Genomic DNA, 22,600 nt, shown 5'->3' on the forward strand with positions numbered 1-22,600 from the left:
GCACCAGCATCCAGTAGACCATAATGCGTAGCCTGGCAAATGCCAACGAGTTGGGCGGGCACAAATGGCTGTTCAGGGGGTTGTTCTCTGCAGCGAAGGACATGTGGTGACGGCAAAAGCCGAAGCTGTAGCCCAAGCCCAAGCCCAAGCCAAAGCCAAAGCCATAGACCTAAACCAAACCAAACCAAACCAAACCCAACCAAACCGAGCCCAGGAAAGCCCAGCACTACGCCTCCTTTCGGGGCTCACAAGCAGGGGACGAGATGGATAAGGATGAAAAAAAAAGGGGGGAAAAGGCAGGAAAAGTGAGGAAAAAGGGGCTGTGAGGAGGCGTGGCTCGGGGCCACTGAGGTTTTCAATAATGCACGTTGTACGGCTCCCATGCCGCGTATTGTATTGCATTTTGTTTATGCATGCGCCCATCAAAGATGGCAAAGATGCTCGGCAAATGGAACTACAGTGAAAAAGAGGAGAGGAGCGCTCACTGAGGATAAAACTATGTTACAATCCATCTTCTTTTTAAAACATATGAAAAAGGAGAAAAATCACCAGAGGTTTGAAATCACTTTAAAAGAAGCCTAAAAGTAGGCAGTGAAAAATGCATACTAAATTTTAAAAGAAAACCTTTAAACTCCGTTAGACACCTTTCTAAGCGTTTTAAATCCTAATCCTAACCAACTCTTTACTTAACTAGTTTAGTTGTTCCTTTATACTTTCATATATTTTTCTTAGTGCTTGAAGGAATATAGATATGGCTCTTTTTTCTGCTTTACCATGGAAGTTTGACAAATCGATGAGGATGTTCACCGCACTTCATAACCATTCCTCAACACCCACTTTCAGCATCCACTGCCATATTTTATGTGCTTCTTTTATGTTCGCCGCTGTATGCGACAGAAAATCTCGCATAAAGTTGCCTTTATGGAAATATGCAAAACAATAGGTTACGATGTGTGTGAGGCCTATTGAACTTTGATTGGTTCCCCTTACTATAAAAACAACCTGGTTCTTTGAGTACAACGTAGTCAGATTTCATTTTTAATTTAAACGACACCAAGATGGCAGTATACAAGTTGCAAAAGACAATTCACTGAGCCGACACACAAACAGATTGCCGAGATAACCAGAGGAAAAACCCCATCTAAGGACTACTTGCTTCCGTGAAATCCTGGCTGAGTATGCGGTAGAGTAGATCCGGAAAGCACTTGATATCGTTCTTGGTCAGATGGCCGTTTTCGTACATTTTCGAGAAGATCTGAGGGGGATAAAAGATCGTATTTTATAGTTCTGTTTAACATACATTTTAGTAATCGCTTCTGAGACTCTAAAACTGGATTACATTTGCATATCCTTTCTTAAGCTTACCAGTTCCCTGAGCCGTGTGTTATTCAATTGATCGGTCCTCTCCTTTCGCCAGCTGAGCTGTTCGTCGGCTTCCATTTTGCTGATGGTGCCTGCTGTCCAGTGTATGGATTGTTGAGTTTTGGATGCAAGTTCTTCCCTGGATTTCTTCACCAGACTGTGGTTGCTTTCCCGAAGTATTCCCTTTTTGCCTTTGGACCTCATCTTGTTTTTTAAGCTGCCCTTGCTCTTAACGCTGCCTTTGCTCTTTGTGCCCGGTGACTCACTTTGACCCATCACCCTGCCGCCCTCGAGTCGTTGTTTTTTGGCATGCTGCTCCAGGAATTTGGCATCCCTTTGGGCCTCCATTTCGAGCATCCGCTGATGACGAGCCCGCTGGCTAAGATTGTGTAGCTGCTTACGGCGATGTGCTTTGGTAATGCTGCTACTGCGTTTAGGAGAAAACTTGTGTCGCTTTTCCCGCCGGACACTCTGCCAGATGCCCAAACGCTCCTTGGCGCAGGTGGGCGCCAGTAGCTGCTCCTTCTGGCGCTGAATTTCGCGGGCGATCACGGCTCGATGCTTCTTGGCCTGGGCCTCCGCCTCCTCGCGACGCCGCTTCGACTGCAGGATCACAGGATTCACCTGTAGCTGATCACCTGGCCAACGGACATTTTTGCTCATGCGATGCTGCGCCTGCGCCAAAAGCTGCTGCTGCAGAAACTGATCCTGCAGGCGCTCCCGCTGGTGTTTCTGCATCGCCTGAAGGATACAAAAACGGATTAAAGTAAAACAAAAATCTTCACAAAAACGTCAGTTGTAGCAAAAATGCAAATATTTTTTTTTTCGCTTGTGTGTAATTTGTACACAGTACACTGTAAGTGTTGCGGCAGAGATCGAGTAGAGCTATGCCTATGCCGGTTAAATGGGAACCTGTCGTCCGCTAGTTTATACCAATTTTTAAACATGGTCTACTTAAATGTTTCCTTTTGCTATGTCTGTGTTGCAAAGTTCACAAAATGGTTAGCTCAATAATAAAGGTTGTTTCCAACGAAATATTTAAATGAACATCCCACCTCTTCATTAACTATTATATATAAAACCCACCTGGTGGTTTAGTTCCTCGCGTCGCCTGCTAGCGACTGTATCTGCGAACATGGGCTGCTTGTTCTGCTCGTAGAACTTGCAGTAGTAGTTGACTTTCTCGGAATCTCGTGGGGGCATTATGCGTCGGTAGTTGCCCAGGTGACTCTCCTCCCAGGCAATCTGCTGGGTGAGTGCCCCAATGGAGCAGGCCTGTCGCACATCGTTGCCGCCGACTTCTCGGGTTGGTGACGAATAGCCGGGCATTTGGGCAGCAGCCTTCTTGTTGTAGATATTCCTCAGCAATCTGGCCCTATGTTCTGTTCGATCATCCCGTATAATCTGCTCTTTGTCCACCAAAGCCGTGCTGAGCATGTTGAGAGTGTCCCGAATCAGGGGACGCTTCACTTCCATGTCCACCGCCTCATCTGCACTCAAACTAGGCGTGTGATTGACCTCCAGGATATAGGGCTTCAGTTTCCAGTCCACCAGGATGTCGAAACCGAGAAGCTGGAAACTGGCCTGAATCTTATCGTGCTTTGGGAAGCACACATTATAGTTGTGCTTCAAAGTGGGCCAAGCACTGATCAACGTCTTGATGATCGCATCATCCACACTTGCCCAGAACTCCGCCACATCGTAGTTATGATCCACTAGCCACTTATTGAAGGCACTGAGTTTCCGCTTGGAACCCGCTTCCGGTCCATTGCCCACCATGTACTGGGAGTTCCGGCGATTCAGGCAGTAGTTGGTCAGGTGCATGAACACATTGTGGCTATTTCCCATCGTTGGCGGCACGTACTTTTGGGTTGCAAAGCGGGCCAGGCCCTCATTGTACACGAAAATACGCAATGGATCCACCGAAGTGACAAGGGTATAGACCCGCAGATCAAACTTGTAGCCATCAATCAATAGGGGCTTTGGGGGAAATAGGGGAATAAATTAAATTATAACAAATATTGGGACTTACCCGCTCTATGTAGGTCTGGCAGATGAGCTTTTCACGCTTGCCCACAGTGCGTAGATCAGTGGTTATCCAAATGCCACGTCCTTGACCCGCCGAATAGGGTTTGAGGATAAAGGTCCTCTTGTGTTTGCCAGCATAGATGGCCACATCGTAGGCACTGTCAGAAAATAGAGGCACCAATTATAAGACAAATCATATTAAAATCCCTTCAACCCACTCTGTTGGCATGAGCCAGGTCTTGGGAAAAATGCGATAGTCGCCGGGGAACATCTTGAGCATCCGATTCAGGTTCCTCGACAGCAGATCCTTGCGACATATTTCCACCATGCCTGGGAAATGGTTGATCTGCTGAAACCGCTTCATATTACGCAACAGATCGTGATGGGGCGTCGAGTCCGACCACTGGATGTTCCACAACCTGTGCTCGGGCACATGCTGAAAGCCCATGTTCCTGGTCACCTTGCCCACCAATTGGAATCGGGTGTGCTCCACGCAGACGCTCAGCCTCAAACCACGGATACTGGGCACTAAGTCGGTGCCGTCCACATGGAATTGCATTGGCGGCTCCTTGATAACGTCATAGCAAATGGCATCCAGTTGGGAGGCGGTATACACTGGCTTATCCCTGGGCTGTTGGGTGCTATCCTGGGTGACCACCATGATGTGGTCCTCGTTTCCGGCGCCGCCGCCGCCGCCGCCATTACGTCGTCGCCAGGTGGGCTGATTATTTTCCCGAATCGGTCTACGTTTTCCTCGCGGCTTATTCGAAAGTACATAAACGCTTTCGCGATTATAGACTCCGGCCGGCTTTTGGCCATTATTATCGCCCTTATCCTGGGGCAGGGATTTCTGGGCATCGAAGAAGCGCGTGTACGGATTAAGCTGGTGCTTCGCAGCCTTTGGAGGTTTCTTGGAAGGCATCGAAAGATAGAAACGGAAAAGATGGTTTTGATGGTGGTTCCCGGAACTTTCTGCAGTGCTCTACTCTTCAATTTGTCATCTAAAAATCCAAATACGAGAGGGTACATTGAATTTTGACAGTAAACTAATTGTAGTGTGTGACGAATAAGGGTGTAAGGTTGCTGATTTCGCAACCTTAGTACGCCATCCACCACCCACCAAGGTCAAGTGCTCGGTGGTTGACACTTGAGCTGCGAGCCACTCGATTACCAAAGTCAGTGCCGCGAGTAAAACCTGTGCCATGCGGTTAGCCAAAACACCTTGCGACAATCGAAACGAATCAGTGCGCACACCTGGCCGACGGATTAATTTCCATGTGAGAGCCTCTTGGGGTGGAGCTCATTAACCGCAGTTTAATCAGGCTTTAGGCTCATGTGGTTATTAGTTCGAGCAGTCAATGTCACTGGGAAAAGTACGGAAAATGGGTATGAAACAAAGGAGAGAAATCATCAACAATAGCACTTACATAGCCACAGATGTAAATGTCGGCCTGTCATACGCTTGGTTAACTTGGGGGCAGAGGGCTAACTGGCAGAAAGCCAAGGGGGCGTGCCGTGATGGGTCACCTACGGTGTGGTAACCCCAACCCACAAACTGCAATCTGTACAATTACTGCAGAGAGAAAAAATGTAAACAAACATTGTTGAAACTTCAGGGCAGGTGTAGATTTTTTTTAAGAAACACTTAAGTAACTATAGATATCATTTCAAAGTTTTTATATATATGGCTAAACAATATTTTAAAATTATATAGTATACCTATAGATGAGTTCTGAGGTTTTATATTAGAAACCTTCAGAATTATGATTAATAAATGATTTTTATAAGGGTACTTATCATATCTTAAGTATTGTTATATTAAAAAAAACACTTAGGCAAACTACGGCCTGCATTAATGTTTCGAAATTAGAGTTTAGGTTTCAAAATAAAATAATTGTTCGAACAATATCAACTAAAACCCCTTTTTAGAGTTCGGTTAGCAATTGCTCCACCCTTCAATTTAATCGGAGTGTTTTGGTTCAGTTTTATTTTTCTTTTGTTTACAAATTAAGTGACACAAACAATTGTCGGGGCTTGTGCCTCATTTTGCACATGTGTTGTTTGAGTTTCGGCAACGAACCATATAAATTGTCGAGTTTATTTGGTTGAGTAACGCTTTTGGGCCGGGTTTCCATCTATCTGCCTGCCTTTCGCTCACGGGCTCTTTTTTCCTCTAATTGGCTGTCCAAGTTAGTTTGCTGGTGCTTTATTTGTTTCTGTTGCGCAGCTAATTATGCGCCCGCTTTGTCGCTAGAGATTGTAAACAGAAAAACAAGTGGGAACTGGAAAGTGTTGGCAACTTTTCTGCATTTCAAATATTAATGATAGTGCACGAACCGCCAACAACCGAGAAGGAATGATAACGATGGGGGGCACTTTTTGTTGACAGAACAGGAGCGTTGATAAGCTCGAGAGAAATGGGCGGAAAATGGCGATTAATGTTGTTTTCACTTACGGAAAGCGAAAGAGTATAAATAAAACGGGGTTTTTCATAGAAACCTTTTTAAATTTATTGTTGCAAAAATTGCATCCTCCTTAATTGCCTGCACACGAATAATCGTAATAAATTATTGGCCAACAATAAATCTCACTTTTGCTTTTTTTCTGCATAAATAAAATTTATATTATAAAAACATACCAAATATAATGAATTATTGCTCCTGATTGAATATTTCACACTTTTATATTTGACTGAGGAGCGTAACAAGCGTAAATGTTGTTTACTTTTTTCCTCATTTAATTATTAATTGACATCCTTTCGGGCAGCCTCGCCTCGATGTCCTCTGGTTTTTTAATCAAGTGCAGGAAGGACGCGCAGCCGCCACGTGAAATGAGTGTAAAATCAGAGGACGACAAACTGTATTAAAAATTTAAAGGTGTGTGCTCGCACACATTTCATTTGCAGCTGAAAGCGCGGCAAGAATTAAAAAAAAAAATGGCATAAAAAACAGGAGCCCAAGAGCATAATAATAAAAAATTAAACAAAAGGAAAATAACAAAAACCAAACAAGGAGTTGGGAGTACTGAAAATGGTTCATAAACTCGCCCCGCAGATGATGATGATGATGATGGAAACCGAGAGCCGGGGTATAAATTACAATGTGTGAGAATGTTCATATGGGGGCCGGGTATATGTGCACTAGTTTTCACAAATCCCTTTATTTTTATGGAGCCACACACAGTCGCATTTTGACTAAGCGCGCATTAAAAATTAATCTTTTAATTACCGCCTGGTTGGCTGGCGGAATCATCGCCATCTCCCCTACAACAATGAGTTGCGGGCTATTAATTTGGAGTTCAGCGAGTATATGTATACTTTTTTTCGCATCTCCATTGACAACCATGTTGAGTGACACTTTAATTTCCATCTTGACTAGGCAAAAAAGGTTTTCAGAAGTGCAGGGATTTTTGCGTTGAAGTAATAGCAACATCGTACACTGAAAAACGATTTTAAAATGCATATTGAATGGAAATTACACATTTAAATTAAATACAAATGCGTAATTTGAAATTTTCTTTGTATATCACCCATTGCTGTTTTTTTTAACTTGATATCTGGAAATATTAAATTTAACAATCATAGTTTATGAAAATATATTAAACATTGATTTAATGACAGCAAATATTTAAATTAAATATAAACAACATCAAATTAAATTTTTTCTGACTTGGTTTAAATATGTTCAAATTAAATCAAGGAGTTTAAAATGATTTGTATTAAAAGTTAAGTTTTTGTGTTTATTTCAAGAATGTAATACGAAACTTTAACTTCAATATCCAGATATTTACTCCGATTTTTCATAGTTTTTTCGGTGTAATTATCATCTTGGCTTACAATGTGAAAAGCCCTCTATTTCTCTTCACTTTTAATCTCCGTCATGCCTTAATTCCCCTTTGCAGTGTTCTTTGTGAAAATCTCGCGCAGCTTATGAAAAAGTTCTGCCGCTCTAAAACACTGTAGCATATTTTCCAGCTTAGCAACTTCTTCTATTGCCCAACTCTGAATTTTAATTGCTTTAATTGACCCGAGGAAATAAGTGCCACAACTTCCCGCATAAACCTAATGGCTGGAGGGACACTATGCCCTGGGCTCAAATATCTCTGCCATACACTTGAATTCAATTTACACTTTGTCGCATTAACATTTCTGGGGCTTTTAATGCCTAAACTTTGGCAGGGGACTAGCATTTCGTGTTAAAAGCTCTCGCAATGCAAAAGTTTTGAATGCCAGAATTAACGTTTATTGCCAGAACTAAATCCAGTTTAATGTTACCCAAAAAAAAGACATGAAAATACTACATATCTAAGCCATGATTTAGTAATTTAAATATGAGAGTCAAAGTAGCGTCCCAAATCACATTTATCATTTTCGCCCTGGGGCTGTTTTGGAATCCCCAGGATTAGATCTAGCAAACGTGATTAACATCGCAGAGAGTGTGATACAAATATTTTTCGGTGTCATTTGGAATTCCACGTTTGATTTATATATGCAGGTCATACAAAATGTCTATGCATATAGCCTGCTTTATTTTGTATAACCTACGAATCCCCGTAATTATGCATGAATCGTGAAATCAACTGCATTGGGGGCGTTGCTTTTGGGTTTCGGGAACTAAATATATGGAACTATGGAACTGAGAACTGAAAACGCATGAATGAATGCTCCCAACAATGTATGCGCATAAATTTGAACACTTCACCCTGCGAGACGCAATGAAAATGTTGAAATGTTAAAATGCTCGCACGTACTGCAAAAAAGTTATTTGTAATGCAAAACAAAACGAAATCAACAGCAGCGGCAAAAACAAGAACGTGGCCTGTGAAACAACAAACTAAGGAAAAACAAAAAAAAAACAAAAAAACTAAAAAAATAAACAAATGCAAACAGCAGCAATAAGAACAACTGTGAAAATAGTCGAGAAGTGGTAAGACTTTTTGTTTGGCTGCCTTACTTTTAGTTCAGTTTCAGTTGGCGCATAGAGTGCATAAACAACAGACGCATTTGTAATGAAAATAAAATTTAACGGCACAAAACACCAAGGACATGCCCAAGTGGAAGACGCTACAAAATATGCAACAGTTTCTGTTTCCGCTTTCTGGGCCTAGAGCACTAACGGCATGCGCCACTTGGCCAAAATAGCGACGAAAACTGCGCCAACAGCGGGCAGAAAAAGACATTTTCCTTCGTATCCAATATTCCTGGGGCACTTTTCAAGGTGGCTTACTGAGAAATAAAAGTTGCACAAACACGAATGGTTTCTAGGAATCGGATGCCAAAGTTTTTAGAAGCCTTTTTTAATTGGAAATACTATGTTTGGAACATTGAAAGTTTTTCAACTGTAAAGGTTTCCACTGCATACATTTAAAATCAAAAGGTTTATTAAATATCAAATTTGTTTAGTTATTAAATCGAAAGCCCAACTTTTAGGAAGCCTTTTTAATTGGTATTACTATACTTGGAATATATGTAGAAAGAGTTCCAAAGGGGGACTGTATACATTTAAAATCAAAAGGTTTATTAAATATCACATTTTTTTACAGAACTGCTTTTTTAAGGATTGAATTGAAGCGCTACAAAATATTTTCTTCAAATGGCAAACGGTACCATATTAGGAATGTTGGTCTAGGATTTAACCAATGATCTCATGATGTACCATGGTTGAATTTATACCACCTATTTTGTATCATAAAGGTTATAGTAATATGTTTATTTAAAAAAAAAATTACAAAAACTCCAGAATAGAGCTCTTGGTTTAAGCCTCTTTTTCTCCCCGTGTGGATGTGTGGCTGATTTATGACATGCCATGCAACAAATTGCTGCAAAGAGAAAAATGGCGACCGAGAAATGTGATACCTCCTGGCCACTTGTCAATGTCATAATTTGCCATAATGTGCGAGGGATGGGCAGGATCAAGAGCAGTCAGATGAGAGATGGAGATGAACTAGCAGCTAGCGAGACGGCAGCCATCAAAAGTTGTATGGATGTCGAAGGCTGATGCCTTTTGGCCCGAGGCCGTGGTCGAAAGGGTCCTTCTGCTGGGACTAAATAACACGATGGCCGGGTGTTTTTCTCAACTCCTGCCATGTCCTTGGCTCTACGACGAGCACTGTCAACATTAACACAGCCCCAAGGCATAAAAGGCATATCCAATTGCAAAAAGACGCATGCCGATAACAAAGGCTCGGCAAACATTCAACTAACATTAGAGCCACGCCCCCGCCCCGGCCAACACACACAGATGGACATGGTAGCACACAGATACACGAACACATGGACATGTGTGAATCCTGGTTGTCGTATCCTGGTGCTCTCGTTTGCTGTCTATTTTACTTGGTCATTAAATTTGGATTTTGTGCTGTGCACATCGCCAGCGCTTGACTTTGCTGTTAAATGTATATGTCTACCCAAAACCCAAACACACAGAGGCATCCACATCCTACGTCTCTTTAGTGGCCTTTTGTGCGGCTCCCTAACCTCTCACCTCTCGCCCTGGCCCCCGATTTGCCTTTAACTTGCCGCCATTGTTGGCCAGGCTCTTTGCATGCAGACACATACATATGTATATGGTATGTATGTATGATGAACATATAGGGAAAAAGGTATGGTTTGGGGAGGGGAAAGGTGGAAAATCGGCCCATCGTTCGCTCTGCTTAACATCGGTTTTGCCCCACCCTCGATGTTTTGTTTTGCTTTCGGTTTTGAGTCCTTTGTGGCTGAAGATTTTTCCCACATTGCATAGCAATTGCAACAAGCAAAAAATGGTTCTGAGGGCTTAATGCTACGGATTTAATAGTGGGCTGGGTTTCCACCAGGAAAACGGCTCGTTTAGGCTAAGCTGCAGTGCCAGGAGCACATCCATTGATGGGATTTGTGGCAATTGGAGTTTTGAGTTTGACAATCTGGCAAAAATCGATATTCTTTTGAGTTTTATAGAAAATAAAAATTCTTGCTACTAAACTAAATTACTATTATCTACACAAATGAATTACCATGTCCTATTACAATAAATATAATACATTTTATAAGTGTCACTCACTTTACTAATTACCTTATTTGTCTTTTTCTTTTTAGGTAAGTGTCCTTAACCCTTCAAGTATTGGTTCGTGAGTAATAGATATAAGAATAAATGTCAAATAAACACGTTGGCACATTTACCTTCTCCTTAGGCAAATGTTTTCATTATTTTCTAGAAACACGAATACCCACAACATCCAATACAGGCATATTAAACCATAAAAGTCGTATCGAGATATCAAAAACTCCGACATATTCCTTATTATCCACATTCTCACTGTCATCCTGACCATCAAAGTCAGATTGAGATATCAAAAACTCCGATACACTCCTTATTATCAACATTCCTATCATCATTGTCATCCTGACCAATAACAAAGAAGTGCAAATGCCCATGCCAACCCAATAAATCTGTAGAAAACTTGACGAAGACCCACAAAGAGCTTTTCCACAGGGTCCCGGCAATCACAAAAGTTTTTGAAAACGGCCCCCCCAAAGTTGCACCGTAATTTCCACGATAATAATCATAATAAAAATCAAGCAAGCGATAAAGCATAAAACCAAATTACATACAACTCGGTCCTTTTTTGAAGGAGCGTGAAGACTTCGGAACCAAACACTTTGGGTTCTACCTTATATTGCCCGTTGCTTCCGCTTTCAGTTGTGGTACAACATAAAAATAAAAAGTTTTTTCTCAACCCGAAAACTTGCACATTGTCAAAAATAAAACCCTAAGAAATTCGGCCACTAAAATATATGTGTGTATATATAGATTTATATAGATATCTCGACTTGGTCAGGGGCTGCCAGACATTTTATGGAGCACGTAACGGACATTTTTTTGCGGGTTATTTTCGTTTGAAAAGTTTTCCCATAACCCTCTCACATTATGTAACATCGGGCCGACTGCAACCGAATATCAGCACGTATTGGGGTTAAGATAATGCCCTCCCAACGATCTGGGCGGTGGATAGACTTTTATTTGTGCCGAGCGAAAGAGCTAAATTCATTAAGTTGTCAAATGCAAGTCAACACAATACGAATTTCTGACATGGGCATGACACATCCTCTGCGCCGCAAAAATCGCGAGCAGACGAAGCGAAAGAGTAGAAAATAGGAAGTGGAAAATATGTAGGGGGGCGGGGGAGGCCCAAGTGGCTCTAGAAAAGCCAAGGAAAATGAAAAATGGCAATGCAAATCTTTGCCATTGTCGTCAGACTTTCTTCTGTCCCCAATTCAGCAATTTTAAATGCCAGGAAAAGCAGCCATTAAACATTAGTTTAAGTTCATACAAAACTTTTACTCTATGATATGTCGATTGCAAGATGCTCGAGGAATACAATAACCCTGAACGTTCTTAGTTAGCAACCAACCCTTTTTACAGGCGCATCCACGTTCACATTTTTTCGCGATACACCTGCGAGTATAATAGTAATTCGAGCACATTTTGGGACAAACTGGCTTGCATTTAACCATTACCATTTTGTGGTGACAAGCTGGGGATATAAACAAAAAATTAGAAAGATATTTGAAATAATAAATATGTAAACTTACACTTGATAAGCGGTATTTCAGCATGTGAAAAATGTAATATCCACATTATAACTAAGGGGAACAGACTGAAGTACATCTTATACGTTTTATTCATGGGATCAACTGATATATAGAACGTGTCTAGTGAACTATGGTGTGCAAAATCAATTCTGTTCCAGTTGATTAGTTGCAATCCAATGATTTTCTACATTTAAAATTAATTAAACAGTTTGTTGGCCAAACAAGCAGCCACCTCAGCGATAAATTAATGACACTTTAAAGCCCGCCCACGTCACCACTAAGCCTCTTACTTCGGGAAAATTAACTGGAAAAATCCGTTGCTGATGGAGAAAATGCCGCAAAGGGCCGGCTTAAAATCCCGCTGCCCGCAACAAATGAAAAATTCAGAGGATCGTGGACGCGGCAGCCTATGGGTAAACATTTTAATTCTACTAATTGAAGCAGTGAAATCTATGGCCCGGACCAAATCAAATGGATATCCCAAACTAATAAACGGTTTAACAGGGCGTATGCGCGGTTTGCCATGTTGATTTTGCATAATACACATTTTTTTTTTCTTGATTATTTGCAGTGTAATTAACTGTCCAGCTGGCGCATAATTACAATTTTGAAATTGTATGCCCTGAATATGTGGCATATGTGCGGAAGAAAGGTGCATTGTGTGCCGAATGCGATGGCTCACATATCAGCCGTGGTTTTTTGGCCAGGAATGGGGGAGTGAGGAGTGGTGGTCATCTGATATGGTGGATGGCCTAGACAATGGATAATAGATGCTGGTCATCGTTTGTTGGCTCAGTCCACTGGCATTATGCGTTATTCTGCGGCCAACGATCATCATCATCGGCCATCCAGGCATCAGGCATTGCTGGGCGCTATTTGCGGTTTTAATTATGTCCAGCTCGTGGAACGCAGCAACGCGGCGAAAAACAATGCGAAATATGGGGGTGGGCTTGGGGCTTAAATGGAATATGGGGACGAGGCAGTTGCATTGTTGCAGCGATTGAAATAAATGATGCGAGATGGGACTACTGAATATGCAGGACGAAAGAATGGGCCCTAATTCGGGACAACAGTTTCGGGATGGTCGTAAGAAAATCAATATGCAAAGCGTCCAAGGGCATGGGAATGGGCCATGATTAATGGATAATGTGCCGCCGGAGAGCTGTGCATATGGCGTGCATATATGGAAAACGTTTCGCTGATTGATAAACCAAATGCCAAGCAGAGCGAATAAATCGTTGCATCAGAATGGATGTGTGGCACATACACCATGTACTATATGTACATACAATACAACATCAGCCACGATCCGATACGCCCTTTGTGCTTCCCCAAAAGCTTCGTTGATGGCACGGCAGTCCATCAACGTTGAGGGCTTAAAGTGTCACCCTCACCTCAACTCTGAACTCAACTCAGCCAACTAACAAAACCCAAAAGGCATACTACCTCGTGCAAACTTAATGCTAATGTTAAGCCGGGTCCTTGAAAAATTAATGCCTACTAATAATTCAAGGGGGCCCGCAAGGGCCCATGCTTAAATAATCTAACGCACAATTAATTGAAGGTGCCATAAATATTGCGTATACGCAACGTAAATCAGCCAAGATGGCAGCCAGGCGGCAGTAAAACCCCTTTTGGCAAATTCCTGATTATGCAAACAATTAATCCTGGAAGCGTTTATTGCAGGGCTTATTTCCTGTGAGGGAAGACAGAGAGTGAATGGTTAAACCCAGCTCATCTGACCAGGATGAACTAGCAAATTTGGTCTACGTATGTCTTCATTAGGCTTGATTGTCGACTATGCCTGGGAAAAGCCTTTGTTTTAATCAATTTGGCAGTGACTTGCTTGCAGCCGGAAGCACGCCATTCAGCAATCACATTAGCCAGGATTCCTTGCTGTTACTGGCCGGAAATAAAGGCCAAAAGGCAGGAGGCAAAACGTCAGTTGGCCGGTCAACTGGCCAGACCGCAGCATTAAAGCAACATTTGTTTTAACATCTCGGCAAGGAGAGGCAAAAGAAAAAAAAACACCATTCACCGCAAAAGGCGAAGGAAGCTGGACTGTCAGCTGCTTGCAGAATGCTGCCGAAAATTTCAAACAATGCAACACAAATTGCCGGCAACCGCAGCAGCAAGCGCGGTTTCGAGGTGCTGGCCCAGAGTTCCGAGTTACCAGTAACCAGTTACCAGTTTCCAGTTCCGAGTTCCCTTGTCCAAAGGAAGGACGTCCTGTGAAGGAGTGGCCCTTCGACCGCAGTTCACAATAGTTGACCAGTGCAATATTTTGACTTGGTCAGCGGGAAAAGCGCCCGAGCAGCTCAAAGAAAATAAAAAAGAGCAGCCTTCATCGAAGACTAAGTTGAGGTAGTTTGTTTTGCCAGCGAACAAAAAAGCTGAAAATATTTATAGGATAAAGCAAGTTAACAATTTTTCAACTTCTTAAATTTATAGAAAATACTAAGAGCTTTAGAAATAAATAGGAATTATATAATCATGAATTGTGTCACCTTTGGAGAAGCAATTTAAATGTTCAATCCAATTAACCTCGTTAAAAATATGATCCACAATAAATTGCATTCATTTTAGTTTAAATCTCTTTTATATTTTAGTTGCACAAGGCCGAAAAGTGTTCTTGGTTTTTCTATACTCTGCGGCATATTCAACGTTGGCCAAACAACCCCAAAATTCTTTACCCATTCTTTGCGAATTTGTGGCTTTATTGCAATCAGTATTTGGAATCCCATTTACCGCCGCCTTTCTCCTGGCCAGGCGAGTAATCAGTTTTAGCCATGACTGTAAGCCCCACGGAGATAGACAACCCAAAAAGCCAACAACATCACAAACGATTTCAACCATTCTCTGACTGCCGCCGCTCCTCCATGCACAAAAGTCTAGGTAGTAGTAGTCGGTTTTAAATGCTTGAGCATTGTATAAAATTTGCATAAATTTCTTGCATAGTTTATTTAGCGTTTGGCCATGTTCGCTCTTGGTTTTGTTGGCCATTTTGCCATTTTTCGGAACGCACACACAGGCCAAATGATGCACACGCCCCAAAATGTGTGCTATACATGCACATAAAGCGGCCAGGATGACAGTCGAGCTCCTCCTCCTCCTCCTCCTCAGCCAACTCCTCCCACATTTTGGCCGGCCATATTATAACTCAATTTCTGCGTGAGGCTTTTTCCGACCGCAGCGCGGCAATAAAAACAAAAACAAGGCGCTGATGGTGATGCAGCATTTATATTCATATATGCGGCGTGGAAATGAATCGTGGACCTGGCAGCTCTCACCGCAGGATGTCCATTGGTACAATCTCAGTGGGGGCATGGGGGGTGGCGGGTGGTGTGGGAGAAAAAATAGGAGTCTGTGAGGCATGTGAACCAATTCAATCGCCGCCCTTTAATTTTCCCCAGATTTATTCCTTGCCATGGAAATTTGCATGCTTTTTACGCACATTAGCATAAGCACACAAAGGAAGTTTTAAAGAAGTAGGGCTGGGGGTTCCATGGGGGTGGTAGTTGGCAAATAAGGGGATCTGCCGATTCGAAATCGGCTTTCGTTTGCAGGAATCCAATATGTCAATTTTAAAGCACGCTTCACAACAATTTTTTGTGAATTTTTTTCCCCAGCTGTCAAATGTCAAGTGTCAAGGCAATTTCATTCGCCAAGGAGAGATCTCTTTCGGGCAAGTCGAGTTCTGACATGCACACATTCGTCATCGATGGCTGCCCTTCTCATTTGTCCAAGTCGCGCTGTTCGACATGTTTGCTTAGCCAACGGGCCCCGTACCCATCCAACCATCCAACTTTCCTGCACAACCCCCCCCATATCATCCTGACATGTTTCAATAACTAACTGTCCATATTGGTTCATTCAATTAATGTCAATAGGGTTCTGCATTTATGCACGAGTATTCGTGTCCATTATTTATCCTTGAGCCAGTTGGCAAGTTGAATGGCGCAGCTCTGGGTCCTGCTAATTGCACCAAATGCAACTAATACCCAATGGCTAATGAGACGAGCTGTAATTATTACCCTTTGGCCCACTTGGATTGAAAATGGCAATTCAACTTGACGACGGATCGATGGCTAAATCAGTTTGCAACATGCTTTTGTGCAGGCTAGAGCTTGTGGGGGATTGAAAACAAAGTACCGATTAATTGAATACCAGTGTAGTTAAGGATGTGTGTCCTATTGATATTGTCTTGACGACTGATAATCGTGATTAACTGAGAGCAGTTAGTTCTGGATGTTATATGATATTTCGTGATTTGTTCAAGAGGTTGTCAAGAAGATAACTCGATCCTAACGTTATTAGAATTTAATTGTCTCCTTATTTCAAAATAAATTAAAATAATTTGGAGTATTTTAACTGATAAGCAATTATCTAAATTAGAGTTACATTTGTTTGTCACAGGTAACCTTTAACATGTCTTACATAAGAGCAAATGCGTAATATTGTTAATGTGTTCAGTATATACGCTTCAAGATGTGATCCCCATACATTATTACTTCCATTGAAATAAACCATTATCCTACGGCTGCTTGAAATTCAAATGGGAACCTCGGGATCCGCGTAATTCCGCTTGCATATCCACTGAGAATTCTCTTCCGTTTGCCTTTCACCCGCATGTTTCATTAGCCCATCCGTCTTTCCTTTTTGTAATTTGTGGGCTTTCAGCAATTAAAGGCGAATTGTAATGCCGTATATACATAAAGTAGAGCCTCAGGCACATTCATTACACCTTTACGCTGGCGGAAAGCCCGGGTTAAGTTCGCCCTCGGCTCTTCTTGGTTGCTGAAAATTGTTGCATACTTCTGCGGCTTTTTGCCACTTGATGCCGCCGTTGAAAGCAGAAGGCGCAAGGAAGGCAGCGGCTGCCACTTTAGCGCGCCCACTCAGCCACGCCCCCCGTCCACGTTCCATCAGCCTTCAGCCCACCGCCCACCGCCCCTTTAACCCCGCCCACATGCGCGGCCCACTCAATTAACGCAACTCTCGTCGGATGTGTGTGTGTGTGTATTTGTCTTAACAACTCTTGCATACAACCTAAATGGCCCGGGTTCTGGATCCTGAATCCTGAATCCTGAATCCCGAATACAGGATCCTGGCTTCACTTGTCTCCTTTTGCTTCCTTTATTTTTTTGTACCCCAGCATAATTACTTTGACTCGACTTTTACGACCTTTCTATGAATTACTCAAGAAGTGTTGGGAGCACGTCGCTTGTGTGGCTGCCATTCCAACAGGATTTCACCCAGACCACCACCCACAATCCACTCGCAGTTTATCCTTTTTTACTGCCAGCCATCCTTCGTCCTTCGGCCTTCGTGTCCGCCTGTCGTTCCTTTTATTTATTTCTTTTACTCGTGTTTGCTTGCTAATTTCTCCTTCGCTGCCTCTGCAGTAATCCATTGGGGGAGGGGGGCAGGAGTTACTGCCACAATTGCATAAGGTGCAGGTGGAAAAGGGAGTAGGAATAAGGGTACTGCGACAGGGTTGCCAAGTTGCCATCTTTCGAAACGATTTAAGAACCTACAATATGCGCTACTTTGAAAATATTTGTAGTACTATTCAAATTTGTATTTAAATTATTTGTTTACACATTTATTCCTTTAATATATCCATAAATTGATCACATTATCATTATTACCCCAATTGCATAAGGTGCAGGTGGAAAAAGGAGTAGGAATAAGGGTACTCAGCCAGGGTTGCAGAGTTACCAACACTCGAAATCGATTTAAAAATCTACGAAACTCATAACTTTAAAAATATTTTTAATACCATTACCATACCATACCAACATTTGTTCCTTAAATTTATCCATAAATTAATCACAATATCACTACTGTCCCAATTGCTTAAGATTCAGGTGGAAGAATAACTACGAATAAGGGTTCTCAGCCAGTGTTGCCGAGCTGCTTTTACTCGAAATCGATTTTGGAATCTCAAATATGCATAAGAAATGCAAATCAAATTATTATTACAATTTAAATTTGAATTCAAGTTGCTTTCTAGCACATCACTTTTTACGACTTTTATGCCTCAAATCTATTACCATAACATTAAAAATAAAATCATTTTTATATACATTTTTCGACTTTGTGTTAATGATTCTACCTTTTTTCTTGAGCTTGCTGCCTTTATTGCCTCCCCTCCCCTGCTTATCGGTTATAATATCTTGGCCATGTCTTCGTTTTCAATTTTAACTCCTATACAAAGATAAGGCAATGCAATTTCGGTATTTTCAATTTCTTCTAAGCACTTAGCTTTTGCCTAACTTTTCCCATTTCCCTTCGAGGGTCTGCCTTTGCCCCAAAAACATCTTTTCCAATCCCCTTTTTTAATTTCCTCTGCAATCCTTTGCAACCCTGACACAGTTCCAAGTATCCCCCACCACCAGCACTAACCACCACATTCATTTCTTCTAATGCAACATTTTTCTGTATATACACGAGGAGACAGAGAAGGAGGGTATACTATGTGTATGGGGAGACTAAGAGGGCTATATAGCTGGACGAACATTATCTGCGTTAGCTTTTTAGCCTAACGACCAACACCTACGCGATGTTGTTCGCAGCGTCTTACCAGTTTTCCCTGCTTTCTGGTCTCGTTTTTTTCCACCCCCTGGTTTTCCACCCCACCCACTTGACATTGTTAAACGGAATTTATGCGTTCAGCTGCTGCTCACTAACGATACTTTTTTCATCCACTCTGCCTTTGTTGGGTCCTCCCCGGCTTGGCCAACTGTTGTTGCCATTACGTTTATAATTGTCTTGTGCAACTTCTGGCGGAGCCCCACCTGGATTTGGCCCACGAAAGGGAGTCCAGGTACCGCCTGCTGCCACCCAAGTCGTTATACATCCATCTTTCCCATTCTCTTTTGGGATGGTTTTCCGAGGGTTCCATGTTAACGGGTTGTTGTTTTCCGCCGTTTTTTTTTTGCCATCCTCTCTGCCACTTTCAGGCTCATTGGCTAACTGTTGATTTTGTTGCGGCGCTGCTTGCTGCCGCTTTTCATCCGCCCCGTTGTACAGCTCGAACCGCTTTTCCATCCGCCCCGTTGTACAGGTCGTACCAATTGCGACACACATTTTCGCCTGGCCTCTCCTGGCTTTTTCCTTGCGTCTTGTTTACATTTTCATGCTCGAATTGGCCCTTGTGCTTTGGTAATTTCCCAGCATTGTCTTGGTTCTTGCTGGCAGCAGCAGCAGCAGCAACAGCAGTAGCAGTCACCTGCCACGCCCCCTATTTTTCCTGCCTTCCCTGTTGGGCGTTAGCCTGTTGGCCAACTTCAAACACACACATTAAGCGGGCTGCGTCTTTGGACTTTTTTGTTTGCCACTGACAGGAGCGCTGGCCCCCGGTAACCTGTCGAAAGAACCCCCCCCCCCCCCCCATTTGGATCCCCAACTTCCGCTTCCTTCAGCCTTCAGCTTTCAGCGCTGCCTTTGTGCCACATAAATTTGGTTTAAAATGTATCTCATGCTTTCCTCCACTTTTCGTGTCCCCTGAAGCTGCCTTTCATGTTTCGCTTTTGTTGCTTTGTGTGTCGTGTTTTGTTTTCTGCTTATTTTCAATTTGAACATTTTAATGTTTGTGGTCATAAAAATCTTTTTATTGGTTGTAAAACTGAAACTGAAGAGCTTCTGCCGCAGGGGGGAGGGGAGGGGTTTTGGAGAGATGGCTGGTGCTTGAAAAAAATTAGCAGCCTCTTTTCTGCCTCGGCAATGGCCACTTAAGCACCGCGTTAAGGTGCGATAAGAGTAAGCACCGAATTTGTCAAGAGAAATCGAGTTCCGAATTGTTTGCCAGCCTTCGGACCTTAAACAGATAACTGTTTGGCTGTAACTTCGTAATTGAAACACAAAAAGTGACTTAAATACTAAATTACTTTCTTCTTCAAAAGGTAGAATACTTTTTTTACGATCGAGATACAATCTCAAGATTTGGTAATTTTAAATTTGTGCATCCGCGCAAGAAATTCCTTGATAATATTGCATTTATCATTTTCTAAATTGAAATATTGAATTGCTTTGCTTCATTTTTAATTAAAACTTTTGGTTTTCCAACTAACAAATAAAATAGATAGATGTTGAACTCTATGATTTGTTTCAAAACATTTTACCTTTCAACAAAAAAAAAAAAAATGGTTTGAGCTCTATAATGTTCTTCAAAACATTTTAGTTTTTAACACAGAAATTGTTTTTTAAAATAAACTAAGTCATTTGAAATATTTAAAATTTTGTCTATGTTGGCTTTTCTTAGTTTTCAGTTTTAAGCAATCAAAAAGGAAACATTTCCTGGTCAGCTCTTCCCCAAAAATCTTTTGCAATACCAAAAATATTTTGCATTTGACAATTTGGGTTCTCAATTTCACCCATTAGCATAGCACTTAATAGAGGCATCCATTGGCCCCTTAAAAACAACTTCACAGCCGGCAGAGTTTTCCGAGTTTCCCTTTTTGCCGAGGCCTCAATTAAATGGTAATGGCAATATTTTATAGCTGACACTCAGCTTCCTTACCACCGCCTCCTGGCCTGCCCCTCTTTTTAGTATCTTCATCTTTGACTCATTTACATTTTGCTCACATTTTCAACCGCCGGAAGTGTCTCTACCTCTCGACTTTTCTCTGTCTGCTTTGAATTTCCACGATAGCTGCCTGTTGTGGCATACTCCATTCGGTCACTTTCACACAAAAATTTTCCAATTTGCGTTTTTCTATTTCTATTTTCTCTCCACCCAACAGTCACGTCAGCTTTTCCAAACGAACGTATGCATATTTTATGCCCCTGCGATTTTTCAATTTTGATAATTTGTATTATGCTAATTTTTCCGTGTTTTTAATGCAGAGCAAAGGGGGTTGTGCACACGCAAATGGAGGTGAGAGAATGAAATGGAAATGAAAATCGAAATGATAGCATAATATTTGTAAAATGTTTTGCCGATGCCACACGTCATTTTGTTTGCCCTGCGATTTGTGTTTGTCCATGGGGTCAAATGGGTAGATCAGTTTTTGCATATATTTATATTATTATTTATCGAGTTATTAAAAATATGACACCTTTGTTGACACACGGCGAACAAAAGTTCTGCCATCGAGGCAAATATTTACCCTTAAAATAAGTTAAATCGAATCACAGCAAATGCATGTTGGTATTTAAATTGCTCTTGTCAGGATTTAATTTCTTTTGTTTCCTTCATCTGCTTTACTTTCGGCTCTAATAAATCTGCAAAGTCTTGCCTTTAAAGGAAATGCATAAAAAAAGGGAACGATTCGAAAAGAACCCGTCTTTCCAGTTGTTGAAACTTACTTGGGTCTCAAGGGCCGCGATTCTCCTGTTTTTTTGTGCCTTGCTTTTGGCTAACAACTAACGGCACTTGCAAAAGGGGCAGGAGATGTTGCAGTTGTTGGCCAAGAGGCTTTCCCCGCGGAGCGACCTTCCCCTGGCAGCTGCAGTTCGGAAAGTGTTGCAAACGTTTCGATTCGAAACCGGTTTAGATGGGCTTGGGACGGGTTCGGACTCGGGTTCTGTTTTGGGCTCGGTCTTTGGCTCTTTTTCGCCTTGTGTTTTGCCCCGAAGAAATGGGTCAATAAGAAATTCAAATGCTACAAAAAAAAAGAAGAACGGCGAGCGAAAAACTTGTTGAATTTTTGCGGTTATCCGAAGAAGGGGGATAACCACACCAAAACAGGGAATTGCAAGGCGAATGAACTCCAATTTGTGTTTGTTATTCCTTCTCTCTGCGTTAGGTTCAATGACTTCCAGTTCCTGAGCAAACCATAACAATTGATCGAATTGCAGAAACCAGTTCGGAAGACTAAACAGGGATTATGTAGAGTTGGGCGATGTCGTAAGGTCGAATACGGTAATTTGAAATATCTGCCATTTTGTTTGGTATTGATTCATTAATCAATGCAAGGGATTTCTATATCACCGAGGACTAGTTTGTTTATAATAATATGCTGAAAAAACTCTATAATAAAAGAAAAGTCAGGAACTGCCGCGACTAGCATTCGAACTCGGGACCACCTTTACATAATGTCACTTAACCACCATGGAAATTCGCATTATCTGATTGCATTCTAAATTTAAATACTAAAAAATTGTATTCTAAGAACGCATTTAAAAAAGGACTCTGAACAATTTTAAGAAAATTCGTTCTCAAATTTTTTGTTTCTTTATAATAATATGTGTATTTCGGACCCACTCATGATGTTTATAAAAGACCTGTATACATATTAATTAGTTTTTGATTAGGACCTTATAGGATGTCACAAAAAATTAATTAATTCTTATCTTTTTTTTATGGTTTTTGTTCTGATTCTTGTATAATCCTTAGCTGGGTAATATTTCAGCACAATGGTTTTAATGACTTGGTCTAATTTCTGGATCTGCTAAATTGTCAGCCTCATAAAAATGGAAAATGAAAAGACAATAGCTGACCACAAAATGATTTGATATCGTGCCACTAAGCACACATTATTATTAATATTTAATGCGATTTCCGCACCGACCATCCTGTGCATTATTGTGTCCTTTGTGGGGCCGAGTGATATGGCTGGAATAGGACGTTGATGGACCTGCGGAAAGCCGCTTAAAATGTTTTCCCGGTATACTCGGCGGACTGCCTTCTCCCCC

General features: G+C 41.7%; 3 protein-coding genes and 1 long non-coding RNA gene across 24 annotated transcripts in view; 2 read left to right on the forward strand and 2 right to left on the reverse strand.

Moving 5' to 3' along the window:
* Positions 1 to 22,600, forward strand: part of LOC119549532 (heterogeneous nuclear ribonucleoprotein L) — a 116,195-nt gene that overhangs the window by 34,820 nt on the left and 58,775 nt on the right. The gene's annotated exons all lie outside the window — the stretch shown is intronic.
* Positions 1,010 to 4,442, reverse strand: LOC119549530 (tubulin polyglutamylase ttll6). Its single transcript, XM_037857651.1, has 5 exons — positions 3,609 to 4,442; positions 3,395 to 3,548; positions 2,449 to 3,342; positions 1,366 to 2,103; positions 1,010 to 1,255 (listed from the first exon to the last, which is right to left on the reverse strand). Exons 1-5 carry the CDS (start codon positions 4,310 to 4,312, stop codon positions 1,142 to 1,144), a joined length of 2,604 nt encoding a protein of 867 aa, XP_037713579.1. The 5' UTR covers positions 4,313 to 4,442; the 3' UTR covers positions 1,010 to 1,141.
* On the reverse strand, positions 11,685 to 12,076 carry LOC119549535 (SCO-spondin). The gene is made up of 2 exons (XM_037857678.1): positions 11,960 to 12,076; positions 11,685 to 11,901 (listed from the first exon to the last, which is right to left on the reverse strand). Exons 1-2 carry the CDS (start codon positions 12,051 to 12,053, stop codon positions 11,705 to 11,707), a joined length of 291 nt encoding a protein of 96 aa, XP_037713606.1. The 5' UTR covers positions 12,054 to 12,076; the 3' UTR covers positions 11,685 to 11,704.
* On the forward strand, positions 12,197 to 12,992 carry LOC119549536. The gene is made up of 2 exons (XR_005219420.1): positions 12,197 to 12,372; positions 12,531 to 12,992. It is a non-coding gene; the product is annotated as an uncharacterized LOC119549536 (long non-coding RNA).

The sequence above is a fragment of the Drosophila subpulchrella genome, chromosome 2R, assembly GCF_014743375.2.
Source record: "Drosophila subpulchrella strain 33 F10 #4 breed RU33 chromosome 2R, RU_Dsub_v1.1 Primary Assembly, whole genome shotgun sequence".
NCBI lineage: Eukaryota > Metazoa > Arthropoda > Insecta > Diptera > Drosophilidae > Drosophila > Drosophila subpulchrella.